The following is a 22,404-nucleotide window of genomic DNA, read 5'->3' on the forward strand; positions in this document are numbered from 1 at the left end:
AAGAATTTTAAAGTATGATATGAAGCGAATAAAATAAAGTAGTGAAATAAATTGAGGGTATTTTAGATAATTTAATTTTTTAAAACCTTTCGATAACATTTACTACTAAAAGTTTAAAACTTTGTGTTTTGTTAATAGAAATAAAATAATTTATTTAATTTTTAAAATCTATACTAAAAAATACAACTAAACAACATAAAAAAATTTAAAAAATTTGAAATTAAATAACCACTTTTCATAACTAAATAATTCATGCAAACATGGATCGAGTGTTTCAAAATTATCAACGTAAACGCTATTTCCTTTTTCCATGTTTGCTCAAAAAACATTGGTTTCAAAATCTTTCTTTATCTTGTGAGGTGACATGTTGATAGGACAAAAAAGAAAAGAGTGTCTATCAATATTAATAAAATAACAATAATATCCTCAAACATTCTACTTCTCTAATTGGATCACTGGTCCTCGTCTAATGCATTTTCTGCAGAGGCAGCTGTGGGTATATCGGGTTTCGGTACGAATTGTTCGAATTTTGATTTGGGTTTTAACTTGATCGGGTTGGAGAATTGAATCCAATCGGGTTGAAAATGTCAATCCAAACCAAATTTAATTCGATTCGGTTCGAGTTTATAATTTGGATCGGATTTGGTTGGTAATTCAGGTTAGAGCTGGTTGGAACAATTTAATCCATAAATTATACCAAAAAGCATTTAAAATCCAAAAATTTCAAATCCAAACATCCTTAATAACATTTCAACAAGTCTTTTTAAAGTTAATAAAACATAAAACATATAGTTAAAGATATTTTTTTTATTTAATATATATATATATATATGTTTTTTTTAAAAGCCAAAACTTAAAAAAAAATTCAACCCATCCAAGTTAAAATTCAATTCGAGTAAGTTTGAATCCATTCGGGTTGCACAGGTTAACCCGATCCGAATGCCCACCCCTATGCGGAGGTGTGTGTTTGAAACATATTATTTCATAATGTTACTATATTTTTCATATTAATTTATTGCGAACCTACTTTTGGCAATTTATAATGCACTATAGTGTGCTAGTTTGGGCCAGCTTTTGCCTCAATTGAGGAGTTAAATATATTTTAATGGTTATTATAAGAAATAAAATATACAAATAAATTATATTATAATATTTTGTATTTAAAAATATTTTATAATATTTATATATCAGTAATTAATGTAAAAAATTAATAGTAAAATAGTAATAAATTTAAATAATATTAATTTATATTAGTATAAAATTAATCTTATACAGCATGTAGTATAATATCAAATGTTGTGCAATATTATTATAATAAAATGTTAATACAATATATCAAAATACAATATAATAAACCAAACGTACCTGAAGTGTTTTTGAAAGAACCCAATTCATCAACAATACGAAAATTAATTTTATAATAAATACTATGTTCATCAATATTCACTTCTACCATTGCTCCGGAGTGTCATTCAAAAGAGGCTAATCTTATAAAATTTATATCTCATATTGTTTTTAGGTTTAATTGTATTAATCAAATTAATTTTTCTACTAGCCATCTGAGTTCAATTTATACGAGAGATTAGAGACTACGGGCTCGTTTGGGATTGTGGTTGAAATTCAATAAGCTACTTATTTCATAATTTTCGATAAAAATAGTGTTTAATAAATTTTGTAAAAGCAGCTTATTTAATAATTTTCTTTATTTTATCAGCAGCTTTTAAGCAAGTAGGGGTTACTTTTCATAAGCAGCTTATTTAATAAGCTACCATACCTTTTTAAAATTCCTATTATAACCCTAGATTTTAATAAAAAGATAATTATATCTTATTTATCCATAAACCTTAATATATAAATCATACATTTATCTTTATCATATTTTATATAACAGATTATAAAATTCTTTAGATTTTTTTAATTGAGTTTTTAATGTAATTTTACATATTAAAAAAATGATATGTCTAATATTTAAGAAAAAAAGATATGTCTAAACAATTTTATTAAACATATTCTAAAAATAAAAAGTAATTAAAACTTATGTGTATTTTGGTCATTATATAATAAAACAGCACTTTCATAATAAAATTTACCAAACACATACACTCTACTTTTCAAACTCACAGCAACTGCAACATCACAGTTTACCAAACGCCGAGCTACTTTTTTAATTAGCAGCTAATTTTATCTGCACAGCACAAACAACTTATTTCATCAGCCTCCGCAATCCCAAACTGGCCCTACATAATTGATTGAGCTTTTCTCACCCTCATATCATAAAACAATATTTAATAGAATATATATATTTTTATTATTTGTATTCGAAATTTGAAAACCCACTAAATACATATACGTATTTGGTAATAATTGTAAACATTCTAGTACGAGTTTTGTAACGAAAAATAAACCCACAATAAATATGTAAAAAAATTAATAAAAACCCCATATGATTTATTTTTATTAGAACTATTTGATTATATCAAAACACTCCCTAAACTCGACTTTTAATAAAAATTTTATTATTAAAATGCCCATATTGAAAATTACTATTAACAAGAGTACATAATTAAATTAAAAGAATTTTAATGCTTTATTCTCTTCTTCATTATTCAATGACAATTTCGTTTTTTTTTTTTTTAAGTTTTTACCCATTTTATTGAATTTGTTTTTCCTCGTCCATACCTTTGTTAATGGAACAAAGATTAACGGAATTTGTTTAAACATTTGGTTAAAAATTTAAGGCTGGTAAAATTCCTTTTGACTTCCACGCGCCATTTTATACTTCATCATCCCCCTAACACACACGCTTTAGTTAGTGGAACAAAGAATTGCATGATCAGACACTTCGTCACCAGTAGTTTCCTTCTTTTCAACTTTGAATTGGACACTGAACTCTCTCCCTGGTTAGTCAGCTGTAGCCTGTAATTTGTATGCCAAAATGGAAAACCCCCGACAAGAACTATTAATTACCTTTTTTTTTCAATTAAGTATAAACATAAATATAATTTATTATCAGCTGTTTCTTTAAAAGTTAAAGATATTATATTATTATTCCAAACGTATGAAGATTAAGGGAAAAATGCAATTGAAAATAAAACATGAAATTGAAGGAGTTGGGGACGAAATCGTGATGGATAATAGTCAATAAATGAAGAAGAAAGGAATAAGAGACGGGTAAATAATGAAAAAGCCGTGAAAGGAAAAAGAAACAGAGTTAATTACAATTTAGCTTAATAATAAAAGTATTTTTAAGTATTAAAATAAGTTAACGAAATAAAATTTTATATTTTATATTTTAATAATATGTTTAATAAATAAATAAATTTAACGAGTATCTTAATGAGTCCAAATAATCTTACTCTTTAATCTTTTATATTTTATCAAACAATAATAACGCATCATATCAATTTTCTACGAATTGATTTTACAAGTTCACAGACCGTCAGCTTAATAAAAATGAATAAGCACCATTAAAAAAATAAAAAATACATAACATTCATTGAAATATATGGCATGTAGGCATGGGCGTTCAAATGTTTGTTTATCAATATTATATTACTCAATTCTAATTAAATAAAAAATAAAAATAAATAATGCTTTGAAAGAATATACATAAAAGGAAAAGAGAACAAAAAAAAGGGAGAGAGAGCGCAATTGAATCGACAGTTTAGTTGAGGCTGGAAGTGTAACAAAGCAAAGCAACTCAATGGATTTAGCGGAGCTTTGGGCAATATTCGGACCCGGCGTGGCTGGAGCCGTATTTGGAGCCGGCTGGTGGTTCTGGATCGACGCCGTCGTTTGCAGCTCTGTCAAAGTCCCCTTCGTCCACTACCTCCCTGGTCCTCCCTCTCTAGCTTCCTCTACATACATATGGGTTATTAGGGTTTTGATCTTCTGTCTAATTGTTTGTTTGTGTGTTGGCAGGTATTTTTGCGTCTCTTGCGGCTTTGATGTTCAATTGCGTGCGGAAAGAAGACATCGATTATTCTCCTTACGAAGAAGGCGAGTGGAGGTTAGCCGTGCTTTTTCTATTCATAGCTGTGTTTGTTTTTTTCCAATTCGAAGTTAATAATTTGTCTTTGGAGTTAGAATCAGTGATTGCTACTTTAGCTGATCGAGTTTTTAGATGCCGGATAGGTCAGTAGTTTCAAGTTTTTTAGGCTATACTATTTCTTAAGCATCGTTTTGTTATTCAACGGAGCCAAATGGATTTCCCGTTTTCGTCATTTTAATTTTTCTTTTTTTGAATGTATTGTGGAATGTTTGTTAGTTGTTGCAATGTTGTTGACTGCTGATCTGTGTAATTAACTTACTTTGGCATTGATTTTTAGCGTTTGGGGTGTAGAATTGGAAGGAAAAAGATTGTTGTTTTAAACTGCCATAGGTGAGTCGGACCTCCTATTCATATGTGGATGAGGACTTGGTTGGGAGAGCTAATTGTTTCACAATATATTACTCAGACCTAGTCACTGGATGTCTGGATCTATGTTGAAAATTCCAGTATGATACTCGTCGTATATTGAATGGAACTTCAGCATGGACTCATCAACATAAGCTTTCATCTAAGTTGATTCAATGGAGAGAGTGGCTAAACTCTTCTCAACTTATGATATATAAACACAAATCATCATTGTCTTAACGTTTCACTCATCTTGCTGCTTTCAAAATGAGCTTTCATTATTGGCCTTGAAGAGTTCTGTTTCATTCAGTGTTTGCAGTAGTTTACTCAGAGAGGGTCACTTCTGCAGATTAGTGGCATTTATTGGTTTTTTAATTGAATTTCAGTCAAGTTGTTATGTCTTTAGTATATTTACATTTGGATTTGGTAATTAAATTTCTAGTTCTCTTGGTTTAATCTTAATCCTTGTGCTTATAATCATAATGATCCTCCTCTTTCCTTCAGCTTGGGTCTAGCAGTCTGAAAGTTAATACAGTCAACATGAATGAGGACTTTATGCCCCACCATCCGCATGTTCTCATTTTGCTTCTGCATGCATAATAATGTATCTGTGTGACTCATAGGAGAAACCTGTATTGATAAGTTCTTCGAATGAAGTAATTTGAAATTTCTTCAATCAGACATTCCACCTATAGAAATTTTTTATTGATATTTCTTCTGAATGGTCCATGGTAGAGAACTGTTTCTGCCTTTCCGGGACTTTTTTTTTTTTGTGTGTTGGAAATGGGGTTATCAATTCGAATCAAATTTTTTGTTTCCATTGGATGAGATTGGAAGCACTGAATAGATCATTGTTTTTCAATGCTCTCATAGTTCTTCTGGAATTTAAGTCATGAAGTGTAAAGAACTTGATTAACTGATTTCTCAAATTGTATACAACATCATTGGTCGTGTGGTAAAATCGAGGGTGATATGGTGACATTGATTAGTGAAGGATCTAGCATGATGATTGGTGTTTATAGCTATATATCCTTTTTTTTTTTTTATGATTCATTTTTGGGTGGGATTTTGATAAATGATGCCAATGATCTACCTATTTTGCACTAGTATGAATAGAAAAGTAAAAAAGAATCAGGAAATAAGTGAGGCAAAAAGTGATGACATTGAGAATGGTTAAAGTTTAACATGGATTCATTGATGCTTCAAACAGAGTAGGATGGCTGATGAATTAATTCCCTGAGCTTTTTAGATAGTAGGAAATGATAGAAAAATGGGAAATGAAGAATGATTTCACTTGTCATTATGGTGACTATCCTCTTATCATATCCCAGATTGATTCTTGAGGCACTCGTTGGAGTTCTTTGAAAAAATCAAGAAATTACTTGAGCAGCTTGATGCTTTGAAATTTATTCAGTGGTATGATGATGTCTTTGATTTTTCTCCTGCAAATCAAATTTTGGCCAGCCAAAATTCATTATTTTGCATAGATTTGTATTTGCAAGCGTGGAGAGCACGTATCTGAATACTGTAGTTTATTGATCTCATCATTGAGGTGTTTGTTGCATTGCTTGGTGTCTAGCCTAAACTGACTCATTTCAGTTTATACTAACCCCTGCTGATTGCTGTCAATGATGATGGTTGCTAATCTTTCTCTTTATTTCAACAGATTGAAGCTCTGGCTTTTCTTGGCTTATGTTGTATCCTTTGTTTCTCTAGCGGCATCAGTTGGTCTGTTGATACAAGATTCACTAGTGAAAACTGGTCCATCAGCGTGGACTGGAACTGCAGGTGTCTTGCAGTGTGTGTTTGTGTTGATCAGGTAAATTAGCTTTTAGGATTTAAGGTTGTTACATTGTGCACTTCTCACGCATCTCATATGTCTAAAATTTAATCCCATCTCATACGTCTAAAATTTAATTGTAATGGCACTTTTGTAGATTTCTGATACTTTTATTCCCCCCTTCCCTCTTTTGTTTTTCGTTTTTAGTAATTAGTACTCTGTTCAATTACAATTATATTACATTTTTGTACTAGTAAGATTCATCTTTTGGTTACTGGACATGCTTTTTATTCTTGGAGAGTGAAAGCTTTTGCGTGCCAATGGAACTTTCTTATTTTGGGGGTTTGGGAGAACTGTCCCAAAGGTCTTATAAACGTGGAACTGCTATGTAGATCCATTGGCTGTTGAAATTGTGCTCTAATGGAGACGGCCATCTCCATACCACTTGCATGTTCACACCATGCATGCACATACCTCTAATCCACTCACAAGCATGTGCACAAATGGACGTCATGATCCATTTCCATTCTTAAGAATTCTATCTGATCCTGATTATCTTATTGACTGTTCCATTATCTGCTGATTACTATCATTAACTCGTTTCTTCACCTGCAGTGGGCTGATTTATTGGACTTCACATTCGGAATGAGAATGGATATATCAATACCATTGCGACCTAGAGCTTGAATTACTGATGAATTTGTACAAGAATCGTTTTCCTTGTTTAAACATTGGAACAATTTGCCTTTGTAAATGAATGTGTTGTACAAACAATCTTGAGCATCCTTGTAAATCTCATGCAGCTCTTTCTATGGAATGTGATGATCGTTAAAGAGACTGATTTTATTTTATTTTATTTTTCCCTTTTCCAAAAACTGTTTGGGTGTAAAGTCCAAGCTCCTTCAAGGTAGAAATGAGCCCATATGCTTTGCAATTTCACAAAATTTTAATTCCAAATAGCCAATTCTGGAACAATTCGACAAGAAAGACAACATGATGGGCTTGACCTTATCGTTTTCATCTAATGAACTGCAGTGACTCTATTATTCATTTAACTTGCTGGAGTGGGAGTGAGGAGTGTGGATTCCTCCCACTCCAGCGTTTACTTTCTCTAAATGAGAAGGGAGTGGGAGTGGGAGTGAGAAGTGTGGATTCCTCCCACTCCAGCGTTTACTTTCTCTAAATGAGAAGGGAGTGGGAGTCCCACTCCGTGGGCCCCACCCATTTTTGGAGTGGGGAGTGGGAGTGGGACTCCCATTGGGGGAGGTGGGAGTGGGACTCCCATTGGGGGAGGTGGGAGTGGGAATCCACTCCCACCTCTCCCTTTTTTATCCTTTTATTTTTTTTAATTTAATTTAATTTAATTTAATATTTTATAATTAATAAAATAAAATAAATATTATTATATTTATTTGGATAATAATATTATATTTAACTAAATAATAATTTGCATTCATTCTAAGTTAAAATTATTTTAAAATAATATTATTATATTAATAGAGAATTAATAAATATAATATTATTATATTTATTTTAAAAATAATAGTACTATATTTATTTAATATTAATAATAATAAATAGTTTATTATAAGAAAATATTAATTTTGTACTAGATAATATTATATTATTATTTTATATAATAATAAATTTAATATAATTATATTAAATAAAATAAAATAAGGTTTCATTTTGTATTAAAATTAATAATTTATTGTTCATAATTAAGAATATTAATAATTATAATAAATTTACAAATATAATAAAATAAATATTATTCATTAAATATATTTTTTATTAGTTTTGTAATTAAAAAATATAATTCTTTAAATAAGGATAAAATTGTAATTTGAAACTATTTACTCCAAATCTAAGACAAAGTAAACACATAAATTGGATTCTGATCTCTAATCCATGCTTCTATTCCAGTGTAAGTAAACAACCTACTCCCACTCCCACTCCACACTCCCACTCCACACTCCCAATCCTAGGATTCACACTCCTCAGGATTCTCAATCCAATCTAAAAAGTAAACGCTACCTTATTTGTTTGTACTTGGTAAAACCAAAATGAATACATAGTACATAGGAACTAAATGATTAATTCGCCCAGGGGCAGAGCTAGGGAAAAAATGTTATGGGGGCCAAATTTAAAATTTTAATTTTTATGTTATTATATATGTAAAATTCTAATTCTACAGGGGTCAGTATAGATATTTTATACTAATTTTTCACATTTTCTTTAGAAGCCCTAAAATTTTTCAAAATTCTATAGGGGCCATAGCACCCTCTAGCCTTGTACTAGCTCCGCCCCTGAATTCGCCAGTACTTAAATTAACATACCTTTCTAAATTGTTTGGTTATTGTATATATAATCTATGCATGCTTCTTATATTGATACAAATGTTTTTAATTCAGTTGAGTTGCATACATTGAAATGAACAAAAGGCAACTAATGCTTGATAGATAAGCAGGAAATTGAACTTAATTTGACTTAACCAGCAGATCACAGATTCTATACCTGTAAAATTGAAAAAACAAATTGAATGCTAATAAATTGTACTTTTTTGGTTTTCACTTAAAAAATAGGTGATTTTTATTTTTTGGGACTCAATTTAATTTTTAATTTGCATCACTTCGGTTACTATGAGGGTCTTGTGGAATGGGGAGGCTACGGATGAATTTTCTCCTTCCCAAGGAATTCGTCAAGGCTGCCCATTATCCCCTTACCTCTTTGTCCTTTGCATCGAACGACTCAGTCACGGGATTCACAATGCTATTAGTGCTGGAAAATGGCGTCCGATCGGTTTATCTCGCCATGGAACATGTTTATCTCATCTTTTTTTTGCTGATGATCTTCTTTTGCTTGCAGAGGCTACAGTTGAGCAAGCTAAAGTTATTTCAACAGTGTTAGCAGAATTTTGTGCTTGTTCTAATGCCAAAGTTAATACCAGTAAAACTCTGCTTTATTTTTCAAAGAACATAGGTGCCAGAGATGTCTCTGCAATTTCGGGTCTTCTTGGCTTCTCAGTTACTTCTGACCTCGGTAAATACCTTGGGGTCCCTCTTCATCATTCAAGGGTTTCTACCAATATGTATCAGGGGATCATCGATAAGGTGGAAAAGCGACTGTCGGGTTGGAATGCCTATCACTTGTCCTTGGCTGGCCGTATCACTCTAGCTCAGTCAGTTCTCCAGGCAATTCCCATCTATGTTATGCAGACTGTTTCCCTTCCTCGTGGGGTTTGTGAGAAAATCGATAGAGCTTGCAGGAGGTTTATTTGGAGCGATTCTTCTCCTCAGCAGAAGCTCAACATGGTTAGTTGGAAGAATGTGTGCAAGCCTAAAGCTTCTGGCGGTCTTGGCTTCAAGTCTTTGGCAATGGTCTTGGCTTCAAGTCTTTGGCAATGATGAATCGGGCATTACACATGAAGCTAGCTTGGGGCATAATCTCCTCTCCGAATAATTTATGGGTCCAGGTCCTTATTTCGAAGTACAAAGTGGATCCTTACAACTTGCCTCCCGTCCTTCCAACACGCTATGGTTCTCACTTGTGGAAGTCTCTTGAGCAGGTTTGGAGTGAGGCTCTCGCAAGCAGGCGCTGGAGTTTGGGTGATGGTCAATCTGCTCGTTTTTTGTGGGATCTTTGGATCACTGATACGGTCCCCTTAATCGCCTACGCAACAAATACTATACCTGTGGGCATTTTGGATTGTAAGGTGGCAGATATTGTTGATGCAAATGGGGCTTGGTGTTGGCCTTGGTTTGATCGATATCTTCCCAACCATATTATTCTACAAATAGCTGCTCTTCACCCCCCTTCCCACGTGAAAGGCATGGACACTATCTTTTGGGCTCATTCAAAGTACGAAGCTTTTTCTACAAGCTCGGCGTATTTGGCTCTCTCTGAGTACGATCCAAAGTCTGAAGATAGAGATTGGCAGTTAGTATGGAAGTGGAAAGACCCTCAAAGCATGAGAATCTTCTTGTGGCAGGTGTTTCACGCTAGTTTGAAAACTAAGGCGGAGTTGGCTCGGCGGCACTTACCCATCTCTCCTTGTTGTGATCGTTGTGGGGCTGTGTGTGAAGATATTACCCATGCTCTACGTGATTGTTGGTTGGTTAAGCAGTTTTGGCTCAACATTATTCCGACAAGCAAACGTCACCGTTTCTTTAATTCTCAGCTTCATCTTTGGCTCTGCTCGAATCTGGCTGTTAATAGTAAGGTAGGGAATGTTTCGAACTGGGCTGTTTTTTTTGGCGTTGCGATATGGAGGATCTGGTATTGGCGAAACCAGTTTCTCTTTAACAAATTGATGTTGGACCCTTTGGCTTTGTTGGTGGATGTCCATACAAGAGCTGAGGAGATTCACAAGCTTCATAACCACCCGTTGCTCTCTAAGAATATTAGGACTCACATGTGGATCTCTTGGCATCCTCCTGAGTGGCCCTGGTGTACTCTGAATACGGATGGTGCTCACAAGTCTCAAGGGAATTCTACTGCAGGTGGTTTGATTCGAGATCACTTAGGACATTGGCTAACAGGCTTTGGGATGATGATTGGTTCTTGCTCTGTTACTGTCGCGGAGCTCTGGGGCGTATATCAAGGGATCCAGCTTGCATGGAATTCTGGTATCCGCAGATTGAAAGTTGAAATGGATAGCCTTTGCGTTACTCAATTGGTGGCTAGACCTTCGGTGATGACCAATGAATATGCTCCCTTGGTCCAGGCTATCAAAGATTATCTCAAATTGGATTGGCATGTTTCCATCTCTCACATCTACAGATAAGCAAATTTTGCTGCAGATTATATGGCGAACCTCGCTTTTTCTATTCCGCTAGGCCTTACTGTGTACCCTTCCCCCTCTTTGGGCGTTAGGGCTCTGTTATTGCACGACTCTTACGGGGTTTCTCACCCCCGTTCTGTTGTTCTCTAGCTCTTCTTAGAGCCCCAATTCATCAAAAAAAAAAAGAAATTGCAACTAAAAAACAACAAAATTTTGAAAACAGCAATTTAGAACAACAAAGAAAATTGATTTTTTTTATATATACATATAGACAGAAATATAGAGTAATAATTAGAACAATTAGATGGTTCTCTTCTCTTTTTATTGTTGTAGTAGGCAGAGTACCATTGAAGACTTTGTATGTCTATCATATAGTTCTTTTCCTAATTCAATTTTAATTTGTCACCCACTTTCCTTATTTAATTTAAATGAATCATCCACGTGTCGCATATTTAAATTCAACTTAAATAACCCAAATTACATGAGATTTGATTTATTCAATTCCAATTTGTAATTGAATTAAACACATTACTAATTTCAAATACTCTACATTAAATGCAATGTCTCAGCAAATGACTTTGTTACTTTTTCTGCTATTATGCTTACACTAAAATTTAACTTTATTTGGAAGTGAAATTAAGTGACAAATCAGAGACAACGCCATTGAATTATCAGCTACTCAGCCTATATAAGGCTTCATTCGAATGGAAGAACATGCCAATCACTCTTGTTCTTCCTGTCAATTTACTTTGCATATATAGTGTTAAAGCTAGTTGTTTTGCAATGGAGTCCATATGGGCTAGAGGAATGCTTGTTGCAGCAGCCATACTAGTAATAAGAATTCAACTCCTTGCTTTTACAGGTAAAATCCAACACGTTCACATGTCGTAAATAATGATACAATATACATAACATGTAATGACAGATTCTTTGTATATGAAGGCTAACAAAAGTTGTGATACAAATGCAGGTGCCAATGTTATCGGTGTTAATTATGGACTAAATGGAGACAATCTTCCACCTCCAGAACAAGTTATAGATCTCTATGGAAGATGTCAAATCAACTTCGTCAGGCTCTTTGAGCCGAGGCATGAAGTGCTAGAGGCTTTGAGAGGCAGGCCACAACTTGTATCTCTTGGTACAAAAAATGAAGAGATACAAAGCATTGCCTCAAGTCAACAGGCATCTGATGAATGGGTTAAAACCCATGTTGTTCCTTTTGTAGACAATGTTAACATTGGCTACATCACAGTAGGCAACGAGGTGATTCCGGGGACAAATGCACAATATGTTGGCCAAGCAATTAACAACATATTGAACTCACTCAACAATTACGGCATAACCAAACAAATTAAGGTAACAACTGTTCTTGCAGGAACTTCCCTTGCTTCTTCTTACCCTCCTTCAGCCGGAGCTTTCACAAATGAAGCAGCTGCGGTTCTCAAAGACATTGCACAAAATTTATGGCACCGGGGTTTTCCAATCATGATCAATGTGTATCCATATTTTGCCTATGCATCAGACCCATCTCACATATCCTTAGACTATGCCTTATTTCAATCGAAAGATCCTGTAGTTAGAGATGGGCCATACTTGTATTATAATCTATTTGATGCCATGGTTGATGCTTATTACTCAGCTCTGGAGAAGATTGATGTACCGAATGTGACTTTGGCCATATCAGAGTCAGGATGGCCTAGTGCTGGCAATGAGCCTTATACAAGCATAGAAAATGCACAAAAATATAATAAGAACTTGATGGATCATGTCTTGGGAGCAAAAGGGACTCCGAGGAGGCCAGGTCAAACTTTTGATACATTTTTATTTGAGATGTTCAATGAGAATCAAAAGCCTGCTGGGGTTGAGCAGAATTTCGGATTCTTCTATCCAAATATGCAGCCAATTTATCCATTTTGGCCATGCTAGAAGCATTTTTCTTTTACTTATACCGCTGTAATGTAAGCGTGGTGCCTAATTTGAAAAAGTAACTTATGAAGCAAGTTACATCTTTGCTTTTGCTAAGTAATAAAAGAATATATAGTATTTAATTGATCTATGATGTTTGCTTATGGTTCTTTTATGTTTGAACTGCAATACAGAGCCACTACATTCAGAAATCATTTGTTTCTGAAGCAGTTGGTAGCGTTTCATTTTCAAGAGTGATGAATAATACCAGAATGACAAACTAAATACACAATAAATATTTTCTTCCCTAGCGATAAATTCAGGAAAATGCTTAATATGTTAACTAAAAAGCCGCCTGCTCCTGCTAGTGCATTTTTAACCATTATATAACTCATTGCCTAGTTATAACAACAACGACTCACGAATAATGATAGCCACTTTATTTCTTTTCCTTCTCAGCCCTGAACTTAATAAATATCTTTAAGTTTATACTTAATTTAGATACACTTTATTAAATGGATATCCTTACCGGCTAGATATGAGATAATGTAGGCGTGCATAATGATTTTTCCTAAGTTGTTCTGAAATTAAAATTAATAGAGGAAGCTTGTCCCCCCCCAAAAAAAAAAATAATAATTAATAGAGATAGACAACAATGCTAGGCGCTAGCTTATACAATTAGTTGACGGTTAATTGCCTACTACTTCAGGCACAAGCTTCAGTTCTATTTCAGCATATGTTCAGGAGGTAAAGATCAAAGCAGAAATGAGAGGGTCTGTGAGCAACTGAAAGACATTTCTGGCTATCATTGTACTATTAACAAGCCATCAACTATTTCTTTGCTCCGGTAATTTTCCTTCTTTCAGCCCACAAACAACAGAGGTTAGAAATTAATGTTCTCATTGATTTACTGCACGTGTCTTAGGCTTATGTTTGTAATCGAAAATCCTGAAGTCATGGTCCTGGGTGTCAATTATGGAAGGAATGGAAATAATCTCCCATCTCCGAAATATGTGATTTCTCTTTACCAGAGGTGTGGAATTGAATTTATCAGACTCTATGAGCCAAATCGCAAAGTTCTTGAAGCATTACAACGTTCAAATCTCCTACTATCATTGGGAGTCAGAAATCAAGATCGTAAAAACGTGGCACGCAGTCAGCATGCAGCTAACGAGTTGGTTAAAATGAACATAGTCCCCTAAATGAGCAACGTTTCGTTTGGCCGGATCACGTTGGATAGCGAGGTGATCCCAGGGCCAGATGCAAAATATGTTTATATGAACAAAGCAATTCATGCAGTTTGCCTGGTAGGCACCAGGGTGACAACACTTGTTTCAACAGAAATCCTCGCAAATTCTTACCCTCCATCAGTTCGAATTTTCTCCAGTGAATGTATGAAACATTTCCAGCGACGCATGATGTTGTGGGATTTTTGTCCCGGACAAATGCACCACTAATGGTAAACCTGTACCTTTGCTTATGTTTTCAGACGCAAGTCCCATTTCCTTAGACTATGCAAAATTCAACGCGAAGCAGCCTATTTTGGACGGGAATTTGGAGTATTACAGTCTCTTTGATGCAATGGTTGATGCATATGTGGCACTAGAGAAGATCAATGCCACATTAATACCGACGTCCAGACTCCAGCGGGCCTACCAATATTTACAAACCTGTTTCTCCAATCGGCCTAGCTGCTGGCTACCATTAGCATTTAGCACTAGCCTTAAGAGTCACAACTGTGCCCGTGGTGTGGTCTATTTAAAGCAGTCTCTTTACCCTGCGTACGCGGCACAATTTCACACAAGCACAGGTTCGTCAACGGCCCTGATGATGCGATGCGCGGGCGGCAAAGATCCAGTAATTGACGGAGTTAAGTTTGAGTTATGACAATTTGTTTGATGCAATTCAATTGTTGATGCATTTTATGCTAACATACAACAACATGCGATCGCCTTCCTAGTAAATTGTACAAGTATTATACGGATTAGCTGCAACGTCGTTTATTTGATGAGCTGATAACATGATCGACGACAAGCTGCTTGTACGTGGACGACATGTCGCTCTTATTATTTAAGTAGTGCAAATTACAGTCGGCAAAATATGGGTTTGGGTCTGGCTCCCAAGCCCATATTATTTATAAGCTCAGGCCTTTCAACAGTCCTATCGAAGTTTGGACGGGCTGAACTTTGGTCGGGCCTGGACTTTTTCATTAAATATAAAATATTTTTTTAACAAATTAAAAGAATATTTAAATTAGATATAATTATTCAATACATAATATAATAATAATTTAATACCCAAAATATTAGTAACACAACCTTATAAAAGGCATATACTAATATGAAAAATATTAATTTAATATTTTAGATTTTTTCTTTTTTATTTAAATTTAATTTATTTTTTATTTATAAATTAAAAAGTCCGAATATTTCTCCTAGATCTTTATCCAAACCCAATCTGTGTGAACTTCGAATTTTTTAGTGCATATTCAGGCCCAACTCACGTTGCCAACCCTAGTGCAAGTTTTTAGAAACAGACGAGACACATCGTTTGATAAAAATACGGATTCCAGAGTATGCTTTTAAAACTCGAATCATATTTGATAAAAATAAACCAGGATAATAGTAATGATTTCACCCGTTTCCAAAATAAAGTCTCAAGTGCAAAATGACATTATGATTCACGACGTTAACACACAACCATTGACAATTAATTTGCATTACATTTCTTAGTTTCGATCACATATTCAAAATTTAATTTGAAATTGTCTTCCATGGATTGGGGAGCAACTCAAAACCAAGTGATTTGCTTTTCAACACGTTCATCACATAGTTATAAAAGAAACATAGAAAATCTTCATGGCAGCACCACATCAATATATTTAGTTCATAAACTGAATTTTCATACTTCTATTTCCTTGTTGTTCATGCGTAATTAGTGCCATTGAATATCAACATGATCTACCAAAAAAGGTTAAAAAATAGAAAGAAAAAGAAAAAGAGAAAGAGAAACCTCAATAATGTAACAAGGGCTAAAAAAATAAAAATTTTGATTTCCTTTTTTTTCCCCGTAAAATTGACCAAAAAAAACATCATCATATATATATATAATTTTTTTTCTTTTTCTTGTAGAATTGACCTCCTGGAAAGGAAAAGGAAGCAAAGGACCAAATACCCAAAAGATGCAACACACTAAGCATCTTCCAATGCAAGACAAAACAGCCCCCCATCCAGCCTCTCCCAGCCAACAACCTTGAAGCCTAAAATTCCCCTGTTTCTAAACGTAGGCAGGATTGGAGCACCTGAAACTTATTGCACTATTTCCAAAATTCATTCTCCCACCCAAAGCCCAGCCACCTGCTTTCTACCCAACTCCTCAGCTTTCTCCAAAAACAAAAGAGAAAAATATTCAAAAAGAAACTAACCACCTGCCACCAAAAATTGTAATTTGTTGATCTACTATGTAATGGAACTAGAGTTAATCAAGCCTCGGATCCAGAGTCAGATGAGCTCAATTCAGAGGAAGCTCCAACAACACTCGTTGCATGAAATTGAGGCAGCTTCAGCTGCATGCCTCGCTTCTCAAACTGCAAAATAAACTCCAACAAAATAAGTGAAATTCCATTTTACAGTGTTCAAACTAACTACAGTCCAAATAAAAGCAATAACTGAAGAAGATAAATTGTAGACACATTGGTAAAGTAGATACAAATATAAGGACAACTCAATCAGAGCTGAAATACAAAAAGGCAAAACTTATTTACCTCCTGATAGAAAGCCTTGATCTCCTCCTCCGTAAGTCCTTCATCCTCACCGGAGTTTTCCTCCCAGCCAAGAGAACGAAGGAATGCAGCCTCCTCATCTGGATCTACCGCTGCATAGCGGCTCATGGTCTTCTCACCAGCACCAGAAAATCTCTGAGTCTCTTTGTGAGTACCACCATTGATGGTCACCTGGGCGCCATTCTCAATCACATGAGGACTCAAAGGAGCACTGATTACATCCTTAGTGACTTCACCATGTTTCTCCCCAGCAGGAGATGGTATGTCAGTGCCTGAATCCGCTGGGAGACCAGAAGTATTCATTGAGGTTTTCTTCTTTAGGAGATTGAAAAAATCATTCCGGCTCTGAGTTTGAGACAAGGAAGGTCGTCTTTCCGCACTGAATCCTGATATTGGATTCAACGCAGTGGCCTTGCGCTCCCCAGAAGGAAGTTTGGGGTTGTTTGGACTCCTTGGAGTAGCAGAAGCAACTGATGGAACAGCAGTACTCTGGCTAGTTGTTGCTCGGCTGTTGGCATTATTTGTTGGACTAGCTCCATCCTTTGGAGAATGGGATACACCATTTTCCCAAGCTGGTTTGAGAACCAAAAGCTTCCCATGAGATGTCTTTGGCACATCAGTCTTGACATTTCCAACATGAAGAGATTGATTAGCATGGTGCAATGGAGCGGGCTGCTGTTGCCCATTCTTTACAGCCATACTCATGTCGCTGATCCTAACAGCCGTTTTCGGCTTAGATTTGTCAGAAAAATTGAGAACCTGAAAGGAAAATTAGGTTACGATAACCTAGAACTCAACATACTTGTTCAAATTTTATACAAAAAGAGAAATTAAAAATGATGCAAAGTTATTGAAACAAACGTTTTTTATCAACTCCATTTTTTTCTTTCAGGTCACTTCACAAGGTAAAGAAAGATTTTCAAACTAACATTTTTGAGTAAGCATGCAAAAAGGAAACAGAGTTGCATTGATAAATTTGAAACTCTCAGACTTATTACGGTTCTAAAGCACCAACTGTCCAGAAGCAAATGACGACCCTTTCTAAACATTTCCCCAAAAGGAGAAAAGTAGGTAATTTTTTTTTTTCACAGTTTGCTTCTGACACCTGATTCTATCAATGTATTGCACGTATCAAAATGCTCCATATGAAAATTTGACATATAGAGACAAAAATAATACTAGTAGGAAGGAAATAATGGAATGACAGGTACAATGTAAGAAATAGCAAAGTTCCTAGTCTCATTATCAGCATGTCTAGATATTGCACGATACATTATCACACTTTTTCCACACTCCTCATGATCAATATCATCTACAGACACATCACCTATAATGTAACACAATATGTTCCTACCTAGAGTGCACACAAGTGAGAGAAGAGAAGAGGGGAGGTAAAAGATATCCACAAACCTAAACATAGTTTGCAAACCTTGCTGCCAAAAGCCCACTTTTGTGCAGGATATGTTTCTCAGTCAACCCAAGGGAGAAAAAATAAAAGAAAATTGAAAAAAAAAATGACAACTAATAAAGGAGAACAGGCTCCACATGTAAAGGTCCATTAGCGAAAGAAAACATCCACATAAGGACAAATAACAAACAGAATCCAGCACGAGTAAAGCAGGTTATATGTTAACTATACAAAGATCTAGAGACAGACACTCTAATAAAAATAATACTTTTGTCTAAATGAGAAGAGAAGAGAATATTTTTCTTTCCAGCAAAAGGGAGTAATTTGATATATTGTATTGAATGAATGGGACATACCATAAAATGAAAAAATACTAAGCATAGAATTCCAGATAACATACACGCATTAAAGCAGAGCTTACCGAACTCTTAGGCATCGAAGGCGTCACTGGAATTAATTGCTTCGACTTCTTAATAGTCAATTCATCGAGTCTTTGTGTCTTCACAGATAACTAAAAGATAACAGAAAGTTGCCTTGTTAGACCATATATGGTTACTATTTTAATAATCGAAAACAGTAGAAGTAACAAACTCAATTAAAAATAGAAATAATATAACTCAATTACCTGAGGTGCTGTGCGAGCTCGGGACGGAGCTTGTGCCAGCGCTTCAGCCATATTAAGACCAGCCATCACACTTGGTGGCCCAGACAATGTAGTACCTGAACCAGTTTGAGCAGACAGTGAACCTGAACTGCTGTTTCCAATTATAGGGGGCACCTCTGCAAGGGCTGATGTCCACCCCTCCCCCCCAATCAAAGTTGAATTACCAACAGGCAGGCTCTGAACAGCTGAGCTCAGCCCAGGAGATGAAACCCGTCCTATATCAGGCACTCCTTGCTTCTCTTCAGATCCAAGAGAGGGAAAATCCTTCTCAAATACAACCTTCTTGATGCTACTTCCAGTGCTACCCCCAGTAACATCATCATTCCCATTAATGTGGTTGCTATTGCTGTTGATCTTGGAATCCACTGCGACTCTTCGGGGCAACAGCTCATTCTGTTTCCTTGAGACCATTGAATGAGAACGACGCAAGTCCTTCTCCATCCTACTGCTTAAGATGCTTCCCAAAGGATCAGAAGAGTCACGATCCCACAAGTCCCCATAGCTCGACCTCTCTTTATCCCTCTCACGGTCCTTATCACGATGATTTCTATTAAAACTACTATATGCATGCTTTGCAGAACCATTACTAGAACTTCTCCGTGAATTTGAAGACGAACTCCTGTCTAAAAAAGCTGAACGAGGGGCATCAAAATCACTTCCACTCTTAGAATTTCTAGTTCTTGTGTGATGGACTGATGAAGGAACATCTATATTTCCCAAAAAAAAAAAAAAAAAATTAAAAAAATCCACTTCAGCAACCACAGAATTTTAACCAATAGATATGCGGACAAAAAGACCAGAAGGAAACACATATAACAGATAAATCAAACAAATAACTATAGTTTAAAACTAGGCAAATTGAGAGTACCTGAGTGTGAAGATGAGGAAAAGTGGTTGGTGGAACCACCACCTCCAGTAACACTTCCGGCATTTCTCAACCATTGTGGAACTAATGTGGGTTCACTTTTTTCCATTACGAGCACTGAACACCATCAGATATAGAAAAAAAATACACTTTTATCACCTTCTTCACCCCCTCCCCCAAAAAAATATTACTCTTCTGTAAGATATTTGCTAGGTTCTAACCTCAATTCTAATCTTTATTGTTTCTCACAAAAAGCCAACCTTGCTTCACAAGCACCACCAATTGGCCACGCGACCAATCAAGTCAGTCACCAATCACACCTGCGGCAGGCTCAGTATAAATGTCTCAATACTTCCGTGGGGTGCAAATTGAACGATTATATTAATAAAGGAATGCTACCCACTTCCTATCAATCAAGAGAAATTTCGTAACAAATCCTAAACCAGGTGTAAAACAAAGGCAACGACAACCTAAGCAGGCATGAGAGTTCATATACAAACTACAATGGAATTGAACCACAAATCTGTCCCTCTCTACGTCTCCATCTTTATTCAAAAGATGGATTTGCAGACACCGCCGCCGCCGCCAACAACATCAACCACCACCACAACAACACACACTCAACAGACCCTCATCTATTTTAAACCGCCAGTCCTTTCGAAAAATTACAACAAATTCACCCTTTAGGATTGCAACAGTGATTAAAAGGACTCACGATTCTTCACCTAAAATTCATCTCCCTAAATTAGAGGGGAAAAAACCCTAGAAAAATCAAAGTCTGAGAGCACCAATATAATGCGCAGAAATAGAAAGCCTACAACATTAGACAGCATTAAATAGAAAATACCGCTGTATGTAAATTTCAGCGCTTAGGGTTCGAACAGCGGAAATATAAAAAAAAAATGAAAAAAAAGGGAAATTTTGATCGATGGTGCGTGAGAAGGAACTAACCCTAACCTGCTATGAATGATTGATTGTTGTTGCCTGACTAAACCAAAAACGTAACCGTTTTATAACCGCTCAGTATAATATTTTCCTTTTTTTCCCCCCCTCAATCCAAAACAATGGCGTTTTCTCGCAAGAGAAAAGGATTACGAGTTTGAGTACAAATAGAAAGGAGAGCGAGACAAAGTACAAGAATGTGAATTAGGGTTTGAGTTTTGTTGAGAAATTAGGGTTTTGTTTTCATTTTTTATTTTGTGTTGGTGCGATGAGGAAACATAGAGAAAGGCGTAATTTCTGTTAGTTTCGGATACTGAGGAATGAAACGTATGAAGAACAGCCTCTTCTTCTAAGAAAATTGAGAAATCCCTTAATCGTTTTTCTTCTTTTTTTTTTTAATTTTCTTTATTTATATTTCCTTAATTGTTTTATGAGAGAGTGTTGAATTTTATTTTTATTTTTGTAGTTTTCTAGAATACCTTGCCTTGGTGTTGTTTTATTATATGGCGTGGGTTCTATTGGATCGTTACAACTTATAAACGGTGTGCGTATGTGACATATACTGACCCTATGAATGGTGGTGGGTTTTTGCGTCTGTACGAGCCATTTTCTTAATTACATTTTTTTTTTCTTTTTTTTCTTTACCTTAAAAAAAAAAACCATTTATTTAACATAAATTTAGCGAAACCGACTTGTCAGTTGCGTTACAATATACTGCGAACGGTTCGATGGCCAGGGCCTCAGGATGGTGGAGGCAAATATGAAGTCTGTAAACGTCATCATCTTATCGCAAAGTAATCGTGTTCGACACAAATTTAGCCTACAATTACTAGGCACAGTTCCAAACAGTACGAGAAGATTACGAGGACTCAATAGCCTTAGAATTAAACATCTAAAAACTAACATTAAAAAAATTTAATTAAAAATATTCTTAGAATAATAGACATAATTTATTTGGGGTGATAACATTTGGATTCCTGAATTTTAGTAAAATTACATAAACAAATATAGTTTGTCTAACAGTTTTCATGCGAGTGCATATTCCATTACGCATTCATTAATAAAATCGATAATTTAACTATTATTCTGAAATCATATGCAAAAACGCATTTGTTTCAAACTCTAAAAGAAATAATAGTCAAATGAATGATTCCCAAAAAAAAAAAGCAATCAAATGAATTCTAAAGGAACCAAAATGATAAGTATCCATATGAAGACAGAAAATTGTAAATTATGTCCTTATAATTTTACTAAAAGACCTTTTTGTTGTTATCCCAAAATATTTGTTATATGTGTATATATAACAGGTGCGAATGCCCACATTTTTCTTAATACGGATATATTTTTAAATTGTGCGGCGGTTTGAAATAATTAAAACTTAATTTTTTTTAATCTTTGATTTTAAAATGTATTCGCATGAAAAAATAAATAAATAAAGCGCCTGAACTAAAAAAGTAATATATAATGAAGGTGCCCACACTAAGGTGGCGTTTGTTTTTTTTGTCTGAAATCTGAATAGACCTGAATTAGTCTGAATTATGAATAGATCTGAATGTCTGAATCTGAATAATATGTTTATTTTTTCATCTGAATCTCAAAAAATAAGTATTAAGTTGTTTGTTTTTTTTCAACTGAAAAAACTGAAAATATGTACTTTTACATTTGTATCCTTATTAAATTTGAATGTCAAATAAATAATATATTAAATACCACAATATTTTAACATTTATAAGTAAAATTATATCCAAGTGAATACATAATTATTTTAGAATTTTAATATATAAAATACCATAAATTTCAAATTTTATCGTATGTAATATAAGAAATAAAAAACAAGGATATTTTTATGTGGGGCAAATGTCTATGGGTGAGTTTTGGGA

General features: G+C 34.8%; 3 protein-coding genes across 4 annotated transcripts; 2 read left to right on the forward strand and 1 right to left on the reverse strand.

Annotated features, from left to right (window-relative positions):
* Window positions 1-3,603: 3,603 nt before the first annotated feature.
* Window positions 3,604-7,029, forward strand: LOC18041302 (transmembrane protein 50 homolog). The gene is made up of 4 exons (XM_006434041.2): window positions 3,604-3,836; window positions 3,922-4,009; window positions 6,063-6,215; window positions 6,792-7,029. The coding sequence occupies exons 1-4, from the start codon at window positions 3,704-3,706 to the stop codon at window positions 6,823-6,825; spliced, it is 408 nt and encodes a 135-aa protein (XP_006434104.1). The 5' UTR covers window positions 3,604-3,703; the 3' UTR covers window positions 6,826-7,029.
* A 4,713-nt stretch (window positions 7,030-11,742) lies between these two features.
* Window positions 11,743-12,885, forward strand: LOC18043107 (probable glucan endo-1,3-beta-glucosidase BG4). The gene is made up of 2 exons (XM_006434042.2): window positions 11,743-11,821; window positions 11,930-12,885. Exons 1-2 carry the CDS (start codon window positions 11,743-11,745, stop codon window positions 12,883-12,885), a joined length of 1,035 nt encoding a protein of 344 aa, XP_006434105.1.
* A 2,974-nt stretch (window positions 12,886-15,859) lies between these two features.
* On the reverse strand, window positions 15,860-20,953 carry LOC18043108 (mediator of RNA polymerase II transcription subunit 1). 2 transcript variants are annotated; one of them, XM_024184012.1, is made up of 5 exons: window positions 19,586-20,953; window positions 18,679-19,424; window positions 18,454-18,564; window positions 16,628-17,404; window positions 15,860-16,450 (listed from the first exon to the last, which is right to left on the reverse strand). In XM_024184012.1, exons 1-5 carry the CDS (start codon window positions 19,689-19,691, stop codon window positions 16,346-16,348), a joined length of 1,845 nt encoding a protein of 614 aa, XP_024039780.1. In that variant the 5' UTR covers window positions 19,692-20,953; the 3' UTR covers window positions 15,860-16,345. The 2 variants fall into 2 exon arrangements, with proteins under 2 accessions (XP_024039780.1, XP_006434106.1); XM_006434043.2 differs by having other exon boundaries at window positions 18,475-18,564; window positions 19,586-20,950.
* Window positions 20,954-22,404: the final 1,451 nt, after the last annotated feature.

The sequence above is a fragment of the Citrus clementina genome, unplaced genomic scaffold (genome assembly GCF_000493195.1).
Source record: "Citrus clementina cultivar Clemenules unplaced genomic scaffold, Citrus_clementina_v1.0 scaffold_5, whole genome shotgun sequence".
Taxonomy (NCBI): domain Eukaryota; kingdom Viridiplantae; phylum Streptophyta; class Magnoliopsida; order Sapindales; family Rutaceae; genus Citrus; species Citrus x clementina.

What these genes read in the sequence shown, in the direction of transcription:
- LOC18043107 (XM_006434042.2), top strand. Translation starts at nt 11,743, where the DNA reads ATGGAGTCCATATGGGCTAGAGGAATGCTTGTTGCAGCAGCCATACTA. An exon ending in TCAACTCCTTGCTTTTACAG is followed by an intron (nt 11,822 to 11,929) that starts GTAAAATCCAAC and finishes ATACAAATGCAG; the next exon opens with GTGCCAATGTTATCGGTGTT.
- LOC18043108 (XM_024184012.1), bottom strand. Translation starts at nt 19,691, where the DNA reads ATGGAAAAAAGTGAACCCACATTAGTTCCACAATGGTTGAGAAATGCC. An exon ending in GAGCTCGCACAGCACCTCAG is followed by an intron (nt 18,565 to 18,678) that starts GTAATTGAGTTA and finishes GTTATCTTTTAG; the next exon opens with TTATCTGTGAAGACACAAAG. An exon ending in TAAGCTCTGCTTTAATGCGT is followed by an intron (nt 17,405 to 18,453) that starts GTATGTTATCTG and finishes TTTTCCTTTCAG; the next exon opens with GTTCTCAATTTTTCTGACAA.
- LOC18041302 (XM_006434041.2), top strand. Translation starts at nt 3,704, where the DNA reads ATGGATTTAGCGGAGCTTTGGGCAATATTCGGACCCGGCGTGGCTGGA. An exon ending in CTTCGTCCACTACCTCCCTG is followed by an intron (nt 3,837 to 3,921) that starts GTCCTCCCTCTC and finishes GTGTGTTGGCAG; the next exon opens with GTATTTTTGCGTCTCTTGCG. An exon ending in TGTGTGTTTGTGTTGATCAG is followed by an intron (nt 6,216 to 6,791) that starts GTAAATTAGCTT and finishes CTTCACCTGCAG; the next exon opens with TGGGCTGATTTATTGGACTT.